We start from the raw sequence: 19,829 nt of genomic DNA on the forward strand, positions 1-19,829 counted from the left end.
AGACGATGTTCTAACGGTATCTATTAACGTCTGACTCTTGTGGCCGATTAGTTTGCTATAAACATTATGTTATCGTGGCCAAATACAACCACAAGAACAGAGAATTATTCACACAATTAAGAATGAATAGATTGTAAATAATGTCTACATATTCTGTTTGTCTTTGTTACCTTACAGGTATTCATCCTCAACAGAACAGAAAAGCACTACTAGATGCTTGTTGGTCAGCCAGAGCTTCAGGCTGGCTCTAGTTAAACTCACAGACAGAATGAATACTGACAGAACAATCAGCGCAGGTAATGCTTGTGTATGTGTGTGCATACATGGTGGAGAGTTATATTTCTGTTTGCAGTGGACCATGTTGTTACAGTCTCTGCTTTAGAGAAAAAGAAAATAAACATTTTTCTTGAAATAAATTCTTTAGATTGTTTGATGAGTGGCTTCTTTAGAGTTTACCAGAGTTAACCACCAAGACAAAGAGTGCAAAGAATGCAAGCTTTCGAATGATATTCAAAATTCTCCTTTACGGTCCGTTGCCGTCAGTTTAAACTTGATTGTGTATTAGTGTGCCAAAAATATTGATTAGGCTTCGATTATTTATTTGAAATCCCTACTTTGAACGCCGGCAATTGATGAAACCCACAAGAAAACCCATACGTATATGTACATCTGGACAGCCTTTTGTATAAGATAGAGACCAAACAAGTATCGGTCGGCTGCATCTTGTGAATGCTGTAGTGTAGGTAGCAATAGACAGTAGCCATGGGCGGCCGGGTTATTGAGCCTGATGCTGGAAGGCCTGACGTGAGAGATGGCTGCCGCCTCAAGGTTAGAATTACATGTTCAGCCCGCAGAGCAGCAGGGATATGACACGCCATTGATCCCCGTTTTAATTTTATGGTGGCTACCTCCAGATTCAAACGCTTTGCTAGGCTGGTAGCCTGACCCTTTAAATCAATTCCGTATCATTTAGTATTTAACTAACGTTAACGGCCAGCTTGATTTTTCTGAAATGCGCTCGGAAAGCATTAAAGATAAACGAGATAAAGCTGAGATAAGTTACGTTGAGTCTGTAAAATGTTGAAAAGACATTTACAACACACCAGATTTGTCAAGAATTATTTTAGGTTCTTTATAGAGCAGACAGATTGTATGAATGTAACCGAAGCTAATGAACTACAGACGGAGAAAAGATGAGTAAGAGGAGAAAAGACATAGTTTCTAGTCCTTGAGATCTCTTGCATAATTCCTCTTGAGTATCATCTCTCCATATTCTTCCTCAGTGGTGTCTTGGCAGGTTATGTTGAATATCAATCTTTGTCCTTGAGGGAAAACTAGTGCAGCGTTTAGGCATTAACAAATTGGTTTTCAACGAACAGCTTAGCCCTGCTGGTGCAGCCCAACAAAACACAATTGCTGGTTCTGAACAAGATTTTACACATGACAGCCTCTCCTTGAGGAAAACCCTGAACAAAACCCTCTGTCTTTGGCTATATTTGTATGCTGTTCTCAGATTCTCCTCTCCTTCTGTCTCTCTCACTCTCTCACATACACATGTTTATAAAAATAACAAAGCATTAAATCAGGGTTCAACGTAACATTATTTTCCTCTTGTCCCAATCGGTCAGACCTTTACTGGCACCTGGTACATTGTGGATTTCACAGATTTGGTTGTTTAAGAACAGAAAAGAGCGGAGCTTATGATAACATTTTAGTATTTAATAATACATTTCACGTTAAGAACAGAGACAACTCTGAGAGATTGAGGTTGAGAATTGACTTGTGATAGTAACGCTTGTGATGTTCATGCTGAGACCCATGCAGTTTAGAAAGGGAGAGTGTAACCGAGGTTATTTTCTTTTGCTGCAATTTACAGATCTTCCATGAACGCCTCTCATGCAGGGAATTGGTGGCCGAGGCAGCTGCACACAAAGAAGCATCTGGTCACCACTGCAGCGCAACAGATACAGGTGTGTGGCCAAAAATGATTTCATTTTAAAAGAGTGAAACAAGGCGTTCTAATGTAAGATTTACCGAAGATGAAACTCAAAGATTTGATCTATCTGGGCGGGCTGCTGAAGTACACCAAAGGAACTGAAACTCTCACTCAACTGTTGTTGCTTCCACAAAAGCAAAAATCCCCTCTCTCTTTCTGCAGCCTCGTATGTTTCTTTAGCAATTGTTTTAGAGTACTGGCAAGGTGCAGTGAAACATAATTGTGATTGGCCCCAGTAATTGGACAAACAAATTAGAATTCCCAGCATGCCTTCTTCTTTTGTAACTTTTGAGAATAAAGCAACCAAATTAAAATAGGTTTAAGTGATGGGTAGGAATAACATTGATCTTTAATAGAACATGCAGTTTGGAACATTTCAACAAAGACAAATATAAATAAATAAAATAGGACATGGCTCAAAAACATTCGTGGTATGTATAGCACTGGTTTAACAATCATATGACTGCATTCACTTGGGTGTGAAAGGGTCTGAATCCTACATGGTCTCTTGACAGATTCTGGGCCACCAGACACAACAGTAGCTGAATAAAGTTAACAGTGCATCTCACAATGACTTCATCTTTACCACATGTAATTCAGCGTAACCCGATGCATTTCATTGGTCGCAGTCTTGAAAACGATGACATCATCTAAAAACACGCTTTCATCACGATTTGGGCGTCACTGTCTCATTCAACTTGCCATGCATGAAATGACTAATGGGCCATCGATTATGTCGAACCCTGGGAATATTTTACAATAGAGGTGGAAATCAACAAGCACTATATGATTGTGCTAAAAAAAAAAGTATCAGTAAAATGGGTCTGAAACCTGCATCATTACACAGGGCCTAGGCAAGTAAAGCAGGGTGCAAACATGAGTTGGCCAAGTGGACAGTCAGTCATGCACACATGGGCTCCCAAGGAAGCGTGTGTGTGTGTGTGTGCGTGTGTGTGCGTGTGTGTGTGTGTGTGTGTGTGTGTGTGTGTGTGTGTGTGTGTGTGTGTGTGTGTGTGTGTGTGAGAAGAGAAGAGAAGAGAAGAGAAAGAGAGAGCTGGAGAGGGTGCGGAAGAACCTGGCTAATGTAATCCCATTACGGAGGTACAAGAGGGAGCAGTCACAGTGCTCAGCCCACACAATGGGCCGGCCTGCAGCCTGTAGCTATCCACTGGATGGATGGTTTCTGCCATGCAGATGGATCATCGTACAGCAGCGGCAGGCCAGCCTGCCTCAGGCCTGAGGTGAGACTCGCTCACACAGCCAGCCATTAGAATAGTAATAGGCAGTTGTTTCAAAATGAAATAAGACTTTGTGGTTACAGTGCTTCCTACTTAGCAGACAAGTGAGCTGTCATGTCCTAAACCTTGCATATTTTCACACACAGGTTTAATCATGTAAAGTCTCCATAATCTGGACCACATTAAATACATTTGATAAAAGAATGAATGTTTCTCACAGCAATTAGTTCAGCTCTACCAAAATGAACAGCCCCTTGGTGATGCCTAAAGTGGAGGCAGAGCAGACCAAAATCAACCTCTGTGTATTACAATTCCAAACGTATGCAACTTTTACTCAAATATAATGCAACTCCCATAATCCAGACTGTATACTCTTACTCACGTTAGATAATAAATTCAATTTATTTTGGCTGGCATAAACAATGCTACAACTGTGTTTAAGAACCAGACGAGAGATTAAAAGAGGTCAGTACTGCTGAGGGAGAGCAGCCAGGCACCTTTTTAAACTTATTTTTTGTTGTGTCCCATTTAATTATTGGAAAACACATCAGTTTTCCCCCCGGCTGCTCTGCGGTTTGAGGAGGATTCCTGGACACAGAAGAGGGGACTGATAAAGATAGAATTGATTCCAGCCAGCAGCAGCGACAGCCATAGTGAAGGAGGCTCGGTTCAGACCTGCAGCTAAACGTCTGGTTTTACTCGGTCTCTCTCTCCGTCTCATCTAAAGGCAAGTTGTCACCGAGGCAACATCAATCTCCTGCCTCATGACTTCTCAAAGCAGGCCTTCTCCCCTGATGCCTTATCACTTCATCTGCAGGCAAGATTAAAGAGGTCACCTCCAGCTTTACAAAACCTAACTACCTAACAGGTATAATAAACAGCAGCCTATCTTATAAACGTAAAAGGATGAGTAAAGATTATTTTCACTTAAAGGACTAGTTCTAACCTTTGGAAAATACCTTTGTAGGGTTTGTTTGAGGGTTAGATTAATACAATCCTCATGTCTGTACAGTAAATATGAGCTTCAGCTAGCAAGCTTAGCATGTCATAAAGACTTAAAAGGGTGTAAATTGTAAATTGAGTTGTAGATTATTGTGGTTTTCCACGACTGTGTATTGGGATACTTTCAGACAACAACATTCACCTGAAAGTAAAACGAGCGTTTCAATCTTAAACAAATCATAGCTTCATCCTGAATGTCACGTTTAGCTTTAATGACTATACTTTTTTTTCCCAGCAGCAAAGCCACATGTGAGTGCTGGGATGGATCCTTCTGCCATGAATCAGCACAGAAACATGTCTGCGTGAAAATGGAGACAGAATTGTGTTGCTAAATAAGGACTTATATAAACATTAATCATGACAGAAAAAAATTGTTGACAGGAACATTTTAAAGTTTGAAGTAGTACTAAAGGTACATTGCTTAAAAATTTACTAATGATCAATCTCTTTACAGAATCAAACCGTTTCCTAATCAAGCATGTGCCCGTACTTAGGCACGATCAACCAATATCCCCGAATAGACACAACAGGGGTGGTTGAGTTAGCGAAATGCACCTTATGCTATTGTTTTAGGGATAATCCAAAGTCAGACAGCGACACAGGAGAGATGTGCGCTCCTTTCTTTAATACATTTGTCTTACAGCTACAAGAAGCAACTGTTCCAAAGTCACGTGACAAGCCAATGTAAAGAGCTGCTATGTATAAAACATGGTGTGTTTCACCACAAAGAGGATGATATAATAAAATGGGACGAGATTACTATAAATCTGACACAATACAGACAGGTGATGCACACTGTTAAAAAATGCAAAAACATCTGCCTTCACAGAAAAGGAATAATACAAACTAAGTTCATCACCATCTAATAAAGTGCATCAGACCTACGCGCCCGGGATGAGCAGCAATGTTTTTACAGAAACCCCTTAACAACACCAAATAAAACCACGATGGTACTTAGTTCTGAATGTTTGCCTTTCACTTTACTACGAAAATGTTCTGTTAATAAAACTACAACCCTGACTGGGAGTTCTGTGGATGACAGAATATTATACTGAATATATAAAAAAGTATTTTCATTCAAATCTAATATTAGAAGACTCTTGCCTGATGTCTTCTACAGCAACAGACATGCATGGACGCACACGCACACACACACGCACACACACGCACACACACACGCACGCACACACACACGCACACACACACACACACACACACACACACACACACAGACTCTACGTGTATTTGCAAACATAATGTGGAAATTTGTTGTGAAAATAATCTGAATATACAACAAAACCGGGATAAGAGCAGACAATAAGAAGGGACAATAAGGGGAAAAAAATCATATTGTTATGAGTCCATCTATGCTCCAGTGAGCTCCTCGTTTCAATATAGACGAAGAAAGCTGGGCCCGAGGACAGCAGTGAGATATGCAGGCAGCCCACACATATCTGATGATGTACAGGCCTGCCTGCACATTCTAAAGAGAACACATTTTCTAGCTAGCCTTTTATAATTGTGTTTTTTTCCTTCCAAAAGGCCCTAGAGCTAGACTCATATGCTCCATCTGAAGCGGTTGGTGTAGTAATGGGTCATAGTGATGCATTTATACTGGGACTGGCTTAATTGTATTATCAATCTCATCCAGACAGTGCTTTAGCCCCACAGCTCTGGACATGCTACTGTCAGACGCTCTGCATTAGTATTGGGAAGTGAACCATGAGGAATTGCAATCTTCACCTTCATCTGTTTCTCAAGCCTAAAACGGCAGGTTAGCTCGCTGAATGATGGTTTTATCAGAACTCGGGCACTGCCATTGCTGGGTTCCCATCTTCTATGTCACTTTCCTTCTGTCCACCCATCTGTCCGTCACTCTCGCTCTTTATCTTTTCCTTTTTGTGTGTACTGTGTGTTGGTGGCCACTGAGTAAATACAAGTCTGTACCAATTTCATGCTATCTTTTAACAAGTTAATTATGTTGAGCCCTTCAAAGACTGAAAACAGACAGAGGAGGTGGCGCCAATGGCAGAGGGGCAGCTGCCCAGGTCAGCTCTTTGTTGTTCAGTCTTGTATTGTGTCTTCGTCTCCATGCACTCTCCTCTTTTCTTTCTTCTCTCGGTGTAACTCCGTCTTTTCCTTTCCTCTCCTCAGTAGCACTTCCAGTGGTAGAGGAGAGTTTTGAGATAAAAGCGCAGGGAGCTGAGGAGTCCTTCGCAAGCCTAAGGCAGGGAGAAGGTCAACAGGGCTGCTAAGAAGGGCTGTTATCATCTTGGTAACATGTTATCGGAGAGCCTGCAGTAGTGTTTATTTACAGTTATTGCTCCCTCTGGGTGCACACTTCAACGCCTGGGGCTGATTGCTCTGTAATGAGTTCAGGAACACAGGGAGCCGATGCAAGAAAAGAAGGGAAACAAGGGAGGCAAGAAATCACTTGCCAATAACCAATAGGTCAGCAAGAAAAAAAAAATCAAAGTAGCACAGAAAATCCAGGTCACTGAAAAAGCATGAAAATCAGGCAAAAAGAAAGTCTGCTGGTCTAAGAATTTACTTTTTTTTCTTTTTCTAAAGTGCCCATGTCTTCTCATTCAAGAGCAAAAAATAAACCTGAGTTGCAGCTTCTCGAATGATGTACAACCCTTTTTATCCAGTATAGCAGTAAATGGATCTCGACATGAATTTGGCAGTATTTGTTCGAAGGAAGGACCACTGCTCTGACTTATAACGGTTGTAATGTCCAGAATCCCTTGGGTAATTTACTTTGCAAGAGGTGTTTTCCTGTATTTAATTGCTTGACCAGTCCAGTGTTGTCTGTGATAATCAGATGGGTCCATATTTAACAGGCTAAAGGATAAAGTGACAAGAGTGAGTCTAAGAGTCTGGGAAAAATCCAGAGAGGATGTCTGTCTGTACATCCCACGGTGGGGTTTTCAACAGTTAGGGGCAATGTAGAGGAAATCTGTCATTGTGGAACAGCATTTTTGTCTCAGGAATTACACTAAGTGCTGCTACTGTCAGAAAGAACAGAAAATGACAGGAAAAAATAAAAACCAGGAAAAAGCAGTGCTGAACACCATTCAAAAGGCTTGGCAGAAGATCAGGGAGTGTTTCAGCAATCATTTTGCCAGGCTCTGCACCCAACCATCACGCAATTAAGAGAAATTAAGATATGGAGCTATAAATATATATATGACAAAGTCACAAAGTACAAATAGAAATTTTTTTTCTTTTTTTTTTCTAGAATATACCATAAAAGCAAATTCATCCTATGACAACCTAATCCCTTTTCATACCATCGGATATGGGAGATTATGAGACATTACTTGGTAATTCAATTTAGACATAATTCAACAGAGAAGAAGAGCGCAGGGAGCTTTTTGGAAGGAAGTTTTTCCATCTCGGCAGGAGGTTTCAGACGATGCCAAGTTCATGATGCAGAGATGATAAGTGGAGTCACATAATTTAAGAAGAAAGGACTGCAGACATCTTTGAATCTTAGCATTCTGCTGTGGTTACAGTAGTAACAGTAGGATAGGACGGAAACCTCATCAACAGAACCACTGAGAGATTCTCTACCAATTAAGCGCAAGTCAGTGGCGAATAGTTGTTAAATTTAGATTCAAGCTGTAGTTAAATATATTTCAGGGTTTGTTTTTGTTTGTACAAATATGATGATGAATCAAAAATGAAAGATATTCTATCAAAGCATTTTCAATAACTTATAAAATGTTTACCTTGTGCTACTCTTAAACATGAAAATGCATCTTTCTATACTACTGAGGGTGCAGAATATATTCAGAATTAATAAATACCTAAGCCTGAATTCATTTTACTGATGGAGTCCAACAATCTTTTAGTTATCTTAAAAAGACACTAGCACAGAAAGATGTCTCCTTAAGGTGCAGTGATAAATATGTTTACGCCAATGATGAAAAGTGATGGGAGCCACCATCAGAGAAAAATCCACACAGAATCATCACCAGACTCTGCAGTTCCCCTTGGCTCAACACAGTGTTTTGGAATCTTACAGCTCATGGTTTTGGTTTTATAGCCTAAAACTAAATTGACTTGGTCATCACTGTCAATGGCAGACACAGAGCTGTTCTCAGACGAAGCTCTGATGAGCCCATTATACATTGGCTGTCCAGCACCACACAACAGACGCACAAAGTTAGCGACAAGATGGTGAACCTTTAGCCTTTAGCAGCCAAAAGCCCAGTAGTTTCTTTATGAGTTAGTGAGGAACAAAGCAGAGCTAAAAGGACATTGAATATTCTATTTCCATTCATCAGGTGACCAGAAACACAACTCTGAAATAATGGGAATGTTTAGGGTTTTCCTCTTATTTGACTCAAAACTTTGTATTTTAACATAATTCTGGACTTTTATATTTCAATTATTGCTTAAAAATCGGCCAAGTCTGCCATAAAAACAATTACACTGGTAGGCCTATAATTACTTAGGTGCTGTGGAAAAAAACACCTGGGTGCTGCTCCTTCGTGTGATAATTGTAGGAAAACCCTGATGTTGTTCTATGTTTGCTGGATGTGTAAATAAGCAGCTGTTTGTGAACACATCTACCATATCAACTTATAAATGTCATAGTATGTTAAAAATGCATTACAACTTGTTCTGTGATACCCAAGTCAAATAATGCATGTTTAACATAATGCATTGTGAAAATTGTAGCTATGAATATTTTTTTGTTTCATCTATAAGTCAATGTATATTCAGCAGATTTTCAAGAAACCAATTTTTTGAAAATGTATTTGTAGGCTGGTTGTACTTAAAATTCCAGTAGCTATTTATTGCCTATAGTGGTTATATACTACAGTATATACATACAGTATATATACATATATATATATATATATATATATATATATATATATATATATATATATATATATATACATATATATATATATATATATATATATATATATATATATGAATGATCAACAAAATATATTTTAGAAAAGCACGAATGGAGTGCTTATAAAAAAACTAGACCAGACTATATTTTAGTCTCTCTAAAAAATGTAGCATATTCCAGCATATTTGCTAATAAGAGCTGTCTGAAATGTCCCTGAAAAAAAAAAAATCCTGATAACAGTATCAGGTCCCAAGGAGTGAATTTCAATATTGTTTACTTTGAGCAGTAGACCTACAAGATAGCTGCCTGGATTCACACCAAAATGCATTCTTTCAAAATTCTGCTCCTGTCAGTATTTCACCCTCCACTGTATAAGTATATTCTGAACATGAATTTGTGTTATCAAACAAACCCTGGCACATCAATGAAGCTCATCTCAGAGCGAGGTTTTCTACATAAATCAGCAGAATAAACAGAGGCAGCTTGAAAAACATGAACTGGTAAAGCATTACAAATCCTCGCCATTTTCCCAAACTGTACAGTCTTGCCGCGGATGAAAAATGAGACGTCTGCTCTGAAACTGTGTTTATGGCGTCAGGAATTGCTTGGAAATGAATTACTGGATGAATCACTGGAGCCTTGTGCGCGTGCACCACTTGTGCAATGCAGAAATCTGGTTGCAGTAATGTTCACTTACGGCAGACTTGTATCACGATGCTCGAGGCAGGCCCTGAGCCAATGAATAGTGATGTACCAAAGTACATTTGGAACCCAAAATAGCCGAAAGCTGGAATTTAAAACCAACAACAAAGTTGAACCTGTTTGTGTAACACGGCATCCTTCTACGCAGACGAAGTAACAGTAATGGCATTTTTCATGTTACAAAATGTCTTACTATATCCCGTATCTGAATATTCTTCAACCTTTACAAATCTCCCAGCCCCGTGGTGTATACAGTCGATAATCAAATCCTTTCATTACTCAAAAATGTCCAAAACAGTTTGCTGCTGCTAGCATTTGGTGACATTTTGAGAAGATGAGGTACTGGCTGGGTCTCCTATGTACGGCTCATATCAGCGCCATCATCAATTAACTTACAAAACACTGAGGTTGTTTGTACTACTTCCTGAAATCTCTGACCAGCACAACCGAGCCAATGTGTTCGCTCAGTGATTAGACGTGACCATATGCAAAAGGCACGAATGTCAGACAGAATTATCGCTCTGCATTTCATGCACTGCTACTGCTATCACTTCTCACCTCCCATGGCCAAACACTCTGTCAAGCCCCATGACGCCATGAGGTAAAAGCAGATAGTCTGTGTCTGTGGTTTTCACGAGTCTTAGATTGTTCGTTCTGCACGGATGTAAAAAATTAGGATAGAAGAGAAATAAAGAACATTTTGCTGAGTAATAGTTGTATGTTAATTCATTATACCAGCACTAACCAATTTTTGACTACTAGATGGCAGCAAAAGCAACATGTTAACACAACATCAGCATGCTATCAACCTTTTACATGAATATGATGAGCTTTGCAAAAAGTTGCCTTTTTACACATCCAGCAGATGAAAAAGAATATCGGCATTCGTTTAAAGTCATGTGTGTGTCCGCCTGAGAAAGATGAATCTAATGTTCAGTCTCCAACTATACCTGTTTGTGGGCTGAGAGGAACTTCAGCGACAGGTCATACAGGTTCTGCATGGGTTTGTTTCTACAAGCGAAGAATTTCACCTTTAAGTAGGTCATTTGATATAGAGCTGGGCCACATGAACTTTTTAAGGTATATTGATATATTTTCAAACGAGATATAGGATGAGACAATCCAGTTTATATCATTAAAACAGATGTTGTCTTACATAATCCTTTCGCTTCCATAAAGCCATGCCAGTGTTTGCATCTCTTCGTCTCTCCGTGCAGCTCTGCGGAAATAGTTGGTGGTAAATCGGGGCTTTCTGTTTACAGCGATGCTGACTTCAGACAGCCACCGAGCCACCCTTGCTTCCCGGTTGTTTGGGAGTTTGGGCGAGAGACGGCACTTCGTTAATTTAGCTCGCACCAGCTACCGAGGACTGGCTAACTATAGCATCTAACGATTGGGTTTTCATGGTGTGGAGCCAATTCCAATTCACTGAACCTCGCTTTCAACGTGACAAATAGACTACATTTTTTTAAATGTACCGAAGGCAGAGGAATAACTTAACATAAAACACAGCTACCGAGAGAGAGTAGAAGAGTAGGAAAGAGCCATCGCTAACAGTTGATCTAAGGTAACTAGCAGATCGGAAGTCATCAGGGAGAAAGTTGCTGAAAGGAGAGCGCTACGAGTGCTTGAGCATACTCGTGCAAGTTCAAATGTACAGTGGAGTCATTGGCCGATGGAATAAAGAATAGGGCAAATTAACTGGATAGAGACAGGGCACCAAACCACAGTATCACATGAACGCTGAAATGAGACATCACGCTTACCGCAGCACGTCACCCTGTTATTGATGTTCAGAACAACTGAGGAGCATTCTCAGAAATAGGTCTGTTTTCTTACTCATTATCTGTTTTAATAAACCTGCTTGTGTCATCTCATATGTGGCTTTAACTTATGAATGAATATTTAGCAAACTTGGTCGAAAATACAGAGATATATAACGTCTATAAGCATTCAACCTAAAACAACTGAATTATGAGTTGTGGTCCATACGGTTCAGCCCTGATTTGATCCTTGTGTTAATAAAGAAAAAAATATAAGTGGTGCTTTAAAGATAGAAGTTCCCCTCAGGGTTAAGCCAGTATAAGACACCCCCAACTCACATCACATGGAATAGCATGAAGAGAGAAATAAAACTGCCAATATATGCCTGGAGAAAGTCACAGATAGGATATGACGATGATAAAAAAAAAATAAAAAAAAAAAAACCAATAATAATAAAGACTAATCTCTTATGGATACAAATGGCCAATAAATAGCATAAATCAAAAGCAATGGTCTTGCCAACAGTCCCAAGACACCTCAAATTTATCTCCATACTCTGTTCCGACTTAAAGGAAAGAGAGAGGAGAGAAAACTGCTAAAAGGGAAAACTGGAGAGGCCATTTAGTGATTTGAGCAGTGAAGCTTCTCCGCTGCCAAGGACATGTAAGAGAGACAGAGAGACTGGGAGTGCCTCTCAATACATCAGATGTCAGGAGTACTCCCTCCCACTCAGACGAATGGATCTTCTTTTGGAAAGCCCATAAGAGAGAGCAGTCTAAGGTCAGTGAGCTAAACAAAAGTCAAAAATCATACCATCAAACGGCCATACGACGGCCAATATACAATACCGAGCAGTATGTTCATGTGGGGGGAGATTAGCGTCAATACATTTCTACATTGTGCTCATGTTGAGTACAAAAAACAGGCATTAACAAAAACAAAAAAAAGACGTGTTTTCATCCTTGGGCTGCGTCTCCTTCTTGGTTGTTCTGTCAGAGAGGGAGGCGAGGCGAGGCAGAGCGCTGTATACTGCAGCAAGCTGAGGCCTCTCCAAGCCACTCGTTCTGAGCATCTGGCTTGATTGTAAAAACGTTTCCCTCTTCTTTAATCAATGAAAACTCAACTATCCTGATTCATGGGGCACTCTGGAGTATATAAATATCTTCTGACAATCTTGACTGCACTCTCCCTACACCAGCTCCAGAGCACCAACCAACCACCCCCCCCCCCCCCCACACACACACACACACACACACACAATACCCATATTATGCCTTTCTTCTGTAGTTCATCTTCTCTTCCCAACCATCTCTTTCTCGCTCTCGGTTTCCATCGCTGTCATTGCTCGGTAAATTTTGCTTGAGCTGTGACTTTAATCAGTCATTTTTCAGAGAGTCTGTGCAACTGCATCATGACAGTTTCTGGGAGAAGATAAGGTCGGACAGATTAAATACACTGTTCGGGGCTGAAAGAAAGGAAAAATAAACTTAAAGGGAAAAGGGAAAAACAAAAAAACCTTCATCAGCAGTGAGCAGTGAGAGTATTTTCTTCCACATCTACTTATCCTCATTACTCATCTTCTGACAGCCTTTTTTTTATTTATTTTATGTTTTTCCACTATCTCAAAAATAGAGAAAATATTTCTTTATCAATTATCATAACTGAGGGCAGTTTAAAATCTGCAGAGCAAATCCATGAAGTTCTGGAGATCAGTCTATACTGGTGAGTAGTGAAAACCTTAATATAGAGAAAGCGTTTGTAGGTATTGGCTTCCTTTTGAGTTATACTCTGATGATCATCTGGCCCATGGCAAACATTTACTCCTAATGAATAATAACTTCATCTCAAAACAAAACAATGTTTTCACAAAAAACAACAACTAAAAAAACAGTCATTTGGAAGAAGACATATGCAAAACAAAACACGGGATTACTTAAAATATCTAATGAGGTGTGCCCAAGCAGCAACCAACAGTGAAGTCACCCACTGGTTTGTGAACGGCCGTTAATAGCCCTCGAGTTCGGATGCTGGCCTTTCCCATCTCAGTAGTTCGGAGCCAGAAGTGATCATTTTTTGACAGGATGGGGAGGAACAAGCGGTGGATCTGACTCAATCTGTTTGGAAATCCAACAATACTACGTACCGCCCACCGATAGCAGAAACTTGACTGCACCACAGGCCTGTCAATCAACCAGACACGCCACCAAAACCATGGCTTTTTGAGGCTTATTTTCTAATAAATGATGGGAACATTTTCAGATGGACTACCATACAACCGATAAGAAAGAGGAACTTTAGCTAATAACATCATAATCACTTGTGGGGAAAAAAAAATCATTGACTGTGTATTTCACAAGAGACGTTGAATGGGAGTCTATGGAGCCGGAGGCTTTTTGGAGCCAACCCCTAGCGGCCGTTGGTGTTATTGCAGTTTATGGCACTTCCGCATCGGACTCATTTTTCAGACCCAGAAGCTACGTCCACTTTTATATGTAGTCAATGGGTGTTGCAGAAGTTGGCCTTGTTCCTTAAGTAGTTGTTATGCGCATATGAGTGTGTTTTACAAAACATTTATTAGCTGTTATTAAATGGACATTGTTCATTCAGATCAATTGCTATAATGGACAACGAGTACATCTCTCATTTGATATTTTTTCTTCACTTATTCATCATATTAAGTTGTGACAAGACAAATCAGGTTAATTACTCAGAGAGACAAAAAAAAACACAATATGGCCCTGACTATTCTGGTCCTGGCTGTCAGAAGTAGCAGCAGGTTCATATCTGTTCTCCAGTTTGTAATATAAGTTGGATTGTATCGAGTGAATTGACTGTAATGCCAGATGAGTCTAAGAGTTGTGCTTATCAATGGACCCCATTAAACACTTGACACCCCTGGGGAATTTCTTTGACCATGCAAGTCATCGTCAGCAGAGAGCAGTCGGACTAATCAATGAGTGCTTAATTACATCTGGTGCACGGTCCAGAGGTGCAGTAAAACAATATGCCTGCATAGTCAGTGTCATCCTTTGTAGAGAGAGATGGTACTTTAGTCAGCAACATTGTGAGGGTGCCTTCACAAAATAATTTGGGACTTAGCTGAAAATGTCAACAGTTGGAGTGTGTGACGAAACCAATGTGACAAGACAAGATAAGAATGTCATTTGGATTTCACTCTAAAAAACAATTAGTCTTCTTTTATCGCTTTCATGAATCTCTGCCTCTTGACACAATACACAATAGCCCAGAACTTAATGTTTACAGATTAGCAAAATCGTCTATTTTTTTACTGTCCCACATAGCATAAAAAGATGATCTCAGTAAGTAAAACTCTATTTTCATATGGCTGTTAGTACAAATGGGCATATTAGTGGTTACACAGTAAACAAAAGCAATCAGAAAGAAATGTTGAAGTTCTACAGAACCAAACACTGCAAAGTCGAGGTCATCATCATACTGTACATTATCTTTAAGCACAGTATGAAAACAGCTTTTAATGGTTCAGAATGACTCTGTGTCACAGGACCTGTTGTCTGAGACATCTACTGCATGTAAATATTTGGGCCATCACTGACTTGATCAGCACAGGGCTGACACCAAAGTGAATTAAGCCTCATCTAAATGTAAATAAGGTCTTTATACCTTTTGCAAACAGCTTACATAACCAATGTCTATTTTAATAAACCAATTAGATTTTATTCTGTGCTGTACTAACACAACAAAATAAAATCTTTTTGAAAATGCACAGTACATGCGATGCAGATAGCATCAAGAGTCAGGAAAGAAACCTCACTAAGTTATAGGTCTGCATACATTTCTAATGGAAATGCGCTTGAAATAGCGTGTTTCAATCTGGTTTGAGAGGTGCAAAATAGACATAGGCTGTCATGAAAGACCCATTCAATAGCTTTTAGAAATTTACATGAAACGCACACTTGTCTTCAATTTCCTTCCAGGACACTGGTATCACAAATATCACACTGAATATGCGAAAAACGGCAGCTCATTTTACAGGCCTTGCTTATACTGTAGCTATGCATACCATTTGATCAATGTGAGCACAGGCACTAAATCTACTGTAAACATAGTATGGTGTGCTCTTAGAAAGGTGGACCTTCACATCTTGCATTGCTGTACATCCTTGACATGTAATACAACTTAACAATGAGAGAATAAACCTTGTTCTTTTATGGACTTATTCAATGCACAGCGTTTAAGTTTTTAACCAAGGATTGTTTTTAGAACTTCCTGGTAATATGTGTACTGTGTTCAGAAGTTCTATGTATAAGTAGATCAGTCCAGGAGTGAATTTCTTTCCTATGCATATCTGTATAATGTGACAGACAGTGTTAATATGTTATCTGTCTGTTGTTATGCAGCTCAGACCAGTTATAATTGGTGTTATTTTTCCTTTGCAAAAAGTCCTGTTTATATTATGCTATTTTACTGATAAATCTATTTAAATTTATATTTAGATAGATCCTCATAAATCATATAAAATGTGTTTTTAGCAAAGCAAACACAACTTACACAAAGCAAGTGAGGGTTGCTTAATCATAATCAATTCTTTTTAAAAGAATTTCAGCTTTCATTTCATTAAATTTTTCATTAAATTAATTTCATAAACTTTTAATGAAAGTAAAATATTGTAGTTACTTTTAATAAAGATACTGGTAGTGTGTAAGCAGTGCATTTAACCATATTATAGCCGAATGATGTTGACTCAACATACAAGTAGAATCATTCCGGTCGTTGGAACACACATTGGTACACTTGAACCACAAACCTTTTTTACTTCTACTGTAAAAGAAACTGTTTGGGTAAATAAATTAAAACATCCAGTTTTAGGTGGACGATCACTCGGAAGAAAACATAACTTCAGTGAGAAGGTACAGAACACAGTAAAAGCAGTATTATAAAATACTATCTGGACTTTAACTTTTAAGCAAAGTTACTAAAACCAGTAATATTTAAATGAAACAGCAACAGGGTATTAATTTGACATCAGCTGGCAAACATCAATTCGTCCCCCATTCTAACTTTAGTAATGCATTTACTGGAAAGAGATTAATATCAATTCCATAAATCATTCAGGAGATACATCCGGAGCCAGAGACACTTATATGTTAGCTGATCTCAGTGTGGGAGCTCAGCACCCATTAATCAATGTCTGAGCTCCTCTGGCCATGTCATCTGGGAACAAAGGAAAATTTATTAAGCACAATCCTCCTAATGTAACATATTCAGATCTTTACACACTGACACTATATATTCGTTCACTCACCTTCACATGCTTCTTGTTTGGGTACAAAACTGTGGATTAAGTTCCTCGTTTCCTAATTTGTCCCGTTATATGACCATACAGGATTGGATTGGGAACACAACCTAACTTAGTCGTATGTGATCAACTGACCTCTAGCTCGTTGAAAATCAGAGAGAACCAACTATGGAGAATAACAATGAAACCAAGTCCAGACATCAGAAAGTAAACAGAGTGAAGTTAAAGCTCATCTCAGTCTGCAGAAACTAAAATGGGCTTATCTTTGGAAATATGAAATCTGAGTGCCATCTCAACCTAATCTCCACACAGAGACTCAGTCCCGCAGAGACCTGCCGATTCCCTGATTTACACTGCCTACTTGTGCGCTCCACTGTTTGCCTGTGTGTGGGTCTCAGCAACCGACCTTTTCAATGGTGAAAACATACTTTATTTTCATTGTCATGCCATTCAGCTGTTGGAAAGCAAAGGCCATTAAGAAAGGACTCCAGAGCATATTAACTTCATCTTACTGTATGCCTAGCCTCAACAAAAGAGACGGGCAAGGCAACCAGTCGATCACAATTTTAAGAAAACTAAGTATAGTTTAGCCACGTTGGTACTGCAGCAAAGCTGCAAAGTTATTTAGTCTAGTGTTATATGAATGACAAGATAGTCATAAAATAACAATAAAAAGTCAACGCAGACATTAGGTTTCATGTGGAATTGTGTATGAGGTTTACAGTATAATACACAGAGTATAGCTGTATGTTCATTCTGTTTTAAAGTGCACTCAAATTAATGCAGAATAACATCACGCTGAGTCAATATTACTACCTGTCTTCCCATCCGAAACACCCCACTAATTCACAGGGCGCAATACTAATAGTACGCATGCTATGCTCATACACCCAAGTGAGACACAACCTACAACAAAGCCTTGGCAGCAAGGTGAGTGTGCAGTATCTCACTGAGGTTATCAAGTGGACACCTCTAACAGCAGTCATGGCGTCCCAAAACTACTCCCCTTAATACTCACACCCACCACCCCTGCTCTGCCTGTTTACATCTAATGTAGTACGACTTGTGCCTACATACTTTGGGAAAGTTATGTTTGCTCAGCGCCACAGGTTTATATACCTGCTGCATGACCACCACTACCATTCCGTCTCCACCAAATCCAGACACAGGCTGTGTGTAGACTAGAATAGAATGAGTGAATGCATAAACAACAACACTATACTCTGTACATGCCTTCATGCAGCCATATCTAATATAAGTCATACGGTACTGTACTGCTGTATAATAATCCAGACCGATGGTAATGAGTGGAAATAGCTTCTGTGTTTGAATAAATGAACAGTTGTTTGCAGGAGAAAGGACTAGGGAATGCAGTTTTGGTCTATTTGCAACTGGGTCACATGTCAATACAATACAATACATGTTACTATACACAGGATAACAAAGTGATCACAATGCTGTTGCACATTAAAAAAAAGTTTCCCAACAAACTTGGATAACATATGGCCAGAACATAAAAACAACTAATCAAATAAAACAATTCATTATCTGCCAAGTTTTTTTTTTAAACACCATTACGGTGTTCTTTTAGTTTTTCTACTCACCACTCTCAAAACAAGCATCAAAAACCAGATGTCCTTTTCGAGGAGATCCTGAGTATCCTGGTGGGCTCACCATCAGCTTGTTCACGTTCCCCACCAAGGCATCCTCTCCTCCTGTTTCACTGCCTGAAGAACAAGTGGAATTTATAGAACGAGGATGAGTTTCACTTTACTCACATGTGTTGCATCAAAATGCATTAAAGAATGTATTTGTCGTTAGACTGTTGAAGTACGCATGCCCTATTTCAACAATAAATTAAAAAAAAATACATGTTTTATGTCACTCATTAGAAATAGTGATGTATACAAGACATTTTTTTAAATTAGTTTTGTTCACATTAAACGGTTGAGAACAAAAGAGCAGATGATCTGCAAAGCAAAATAAAGTGACACAAATAAATAACAAAGCATAAGAAGATACAGAACATCTGCACCTGAGCTAATGGACATTAATTCACAATGCAGCGTAAATGTGTGGCTTTGGTTGCTCTTTTTGAAAATCAACAAAAGTAAAAAAAAAACAACTTTTGCTTATATTTTGTCTTTTGTTTTTTTTCTTTTCTGTACGAGTACTTCTGGAAAGCTTTTTGTGATCAGGGAACGAATGCAAATGACCTTTACCTTTCTTAAGGAGACGATAGGGACACTAGCCTGTGTCGTTTTGTTGTTATTATTGTTACATCGTTTAAATGTTTGTGTATTTACACCATTGTTTGCTCGCAACAAACCTAATAACACATTTGAAAACTAAGATTCAATTCGCACAATGTAAAATGAATCTGTCGTTAAAACGCACTAACATCCAAACACTCACGACAGTTCTGCCTTGTTGGTAGAAACGGTGACAAAGTCACCAAATATTCTCAAAGTGAACAAAAAGAAAAATACTTTTTCTGCACAGAAGCATCTGCATCACATGTACCTGTGAGTATATGGACCCCATTACTTATTTCTAGGACATCATTAGAGGGGTTGTTTTTTTCAACACTGTGCTGTTTTATTACTTATTGGCAGTCTCTCCCGGACTGTGGCTTTAATTTAGGAGACAAAGGGACAAACACCAGCTTTCAAAAAAAAAAACAGGAGCAACTTCAGGTACCGACAGTTAGCTAATTAGCAGCTCAGCAGTTCCCCCAGCTAGCTGGTACACCTCGGTACCGAAACACCTGCGCTGGCCGCCGCCGCCAGTCTGCAGCTATCCGGCGTGCTTCCCGCGAGGGAGCTTCCTCTGCTCGCATGCAGTTTATTTAATGGTCGACCGACGGGCGGTAACACAGCGGAGCTTCCGCTGCGGCTCGTGTTTACATCCTTTGCACCTGCTAGCTAAGAGCTTAGCAACACTTTAACGTTAGCGTCAATAATAAAAGACACA

At 39.3% G+C, this 19,829-nt stretch overlaps 1 protein-coding gene across 6 annotated transcripts in view; it reads right to left on the bottom strand.

Annotated features, from left to right (window-relative positions):
• The window catches only part of LOC138198793 (cytosolic carboxypeptidase 6-like), a 289,794-nt gene that overhangs the window by 247,891 nt on the left and 22,074 nt on the right, over positions 1-19,829 (bottom strand). For 2 of the 6 annotated variants that reach the window (XM_069150427.1, XM_069150423.1), the window contains exon 2: positions 18,461-18,583. In XM_069150427.1, coding sequence (XP_069006528.1) covers positions 18,461-18,533 — 73 coding nt within the window. In that variant the 5' untranslated portion in view covers positions 18,534-18,583. The other 4 variants (XM_069150426.1, XM_069150425.1, XM_069150424.1 and 1 more) reach the window with 4 other exon arrangements.

The sequence above is a fragment of the Embiotoca jacksoni genome, unplaced genomic scaffold (assembly GCF_022577435.1).
Source record: "Embiotoca jacksoni isolate LCO1_2020_lvr unplaced genomic scaffold, fEmbJac1.0.p SCAF_16, whole genome shotgun sequence".
Classification (NCBI taxonomy): Eukaryota; Metazoa; Chordata; class Actinopteri; family Embiotocidae; genus Embiotoca; species Embiotoca jacksoni.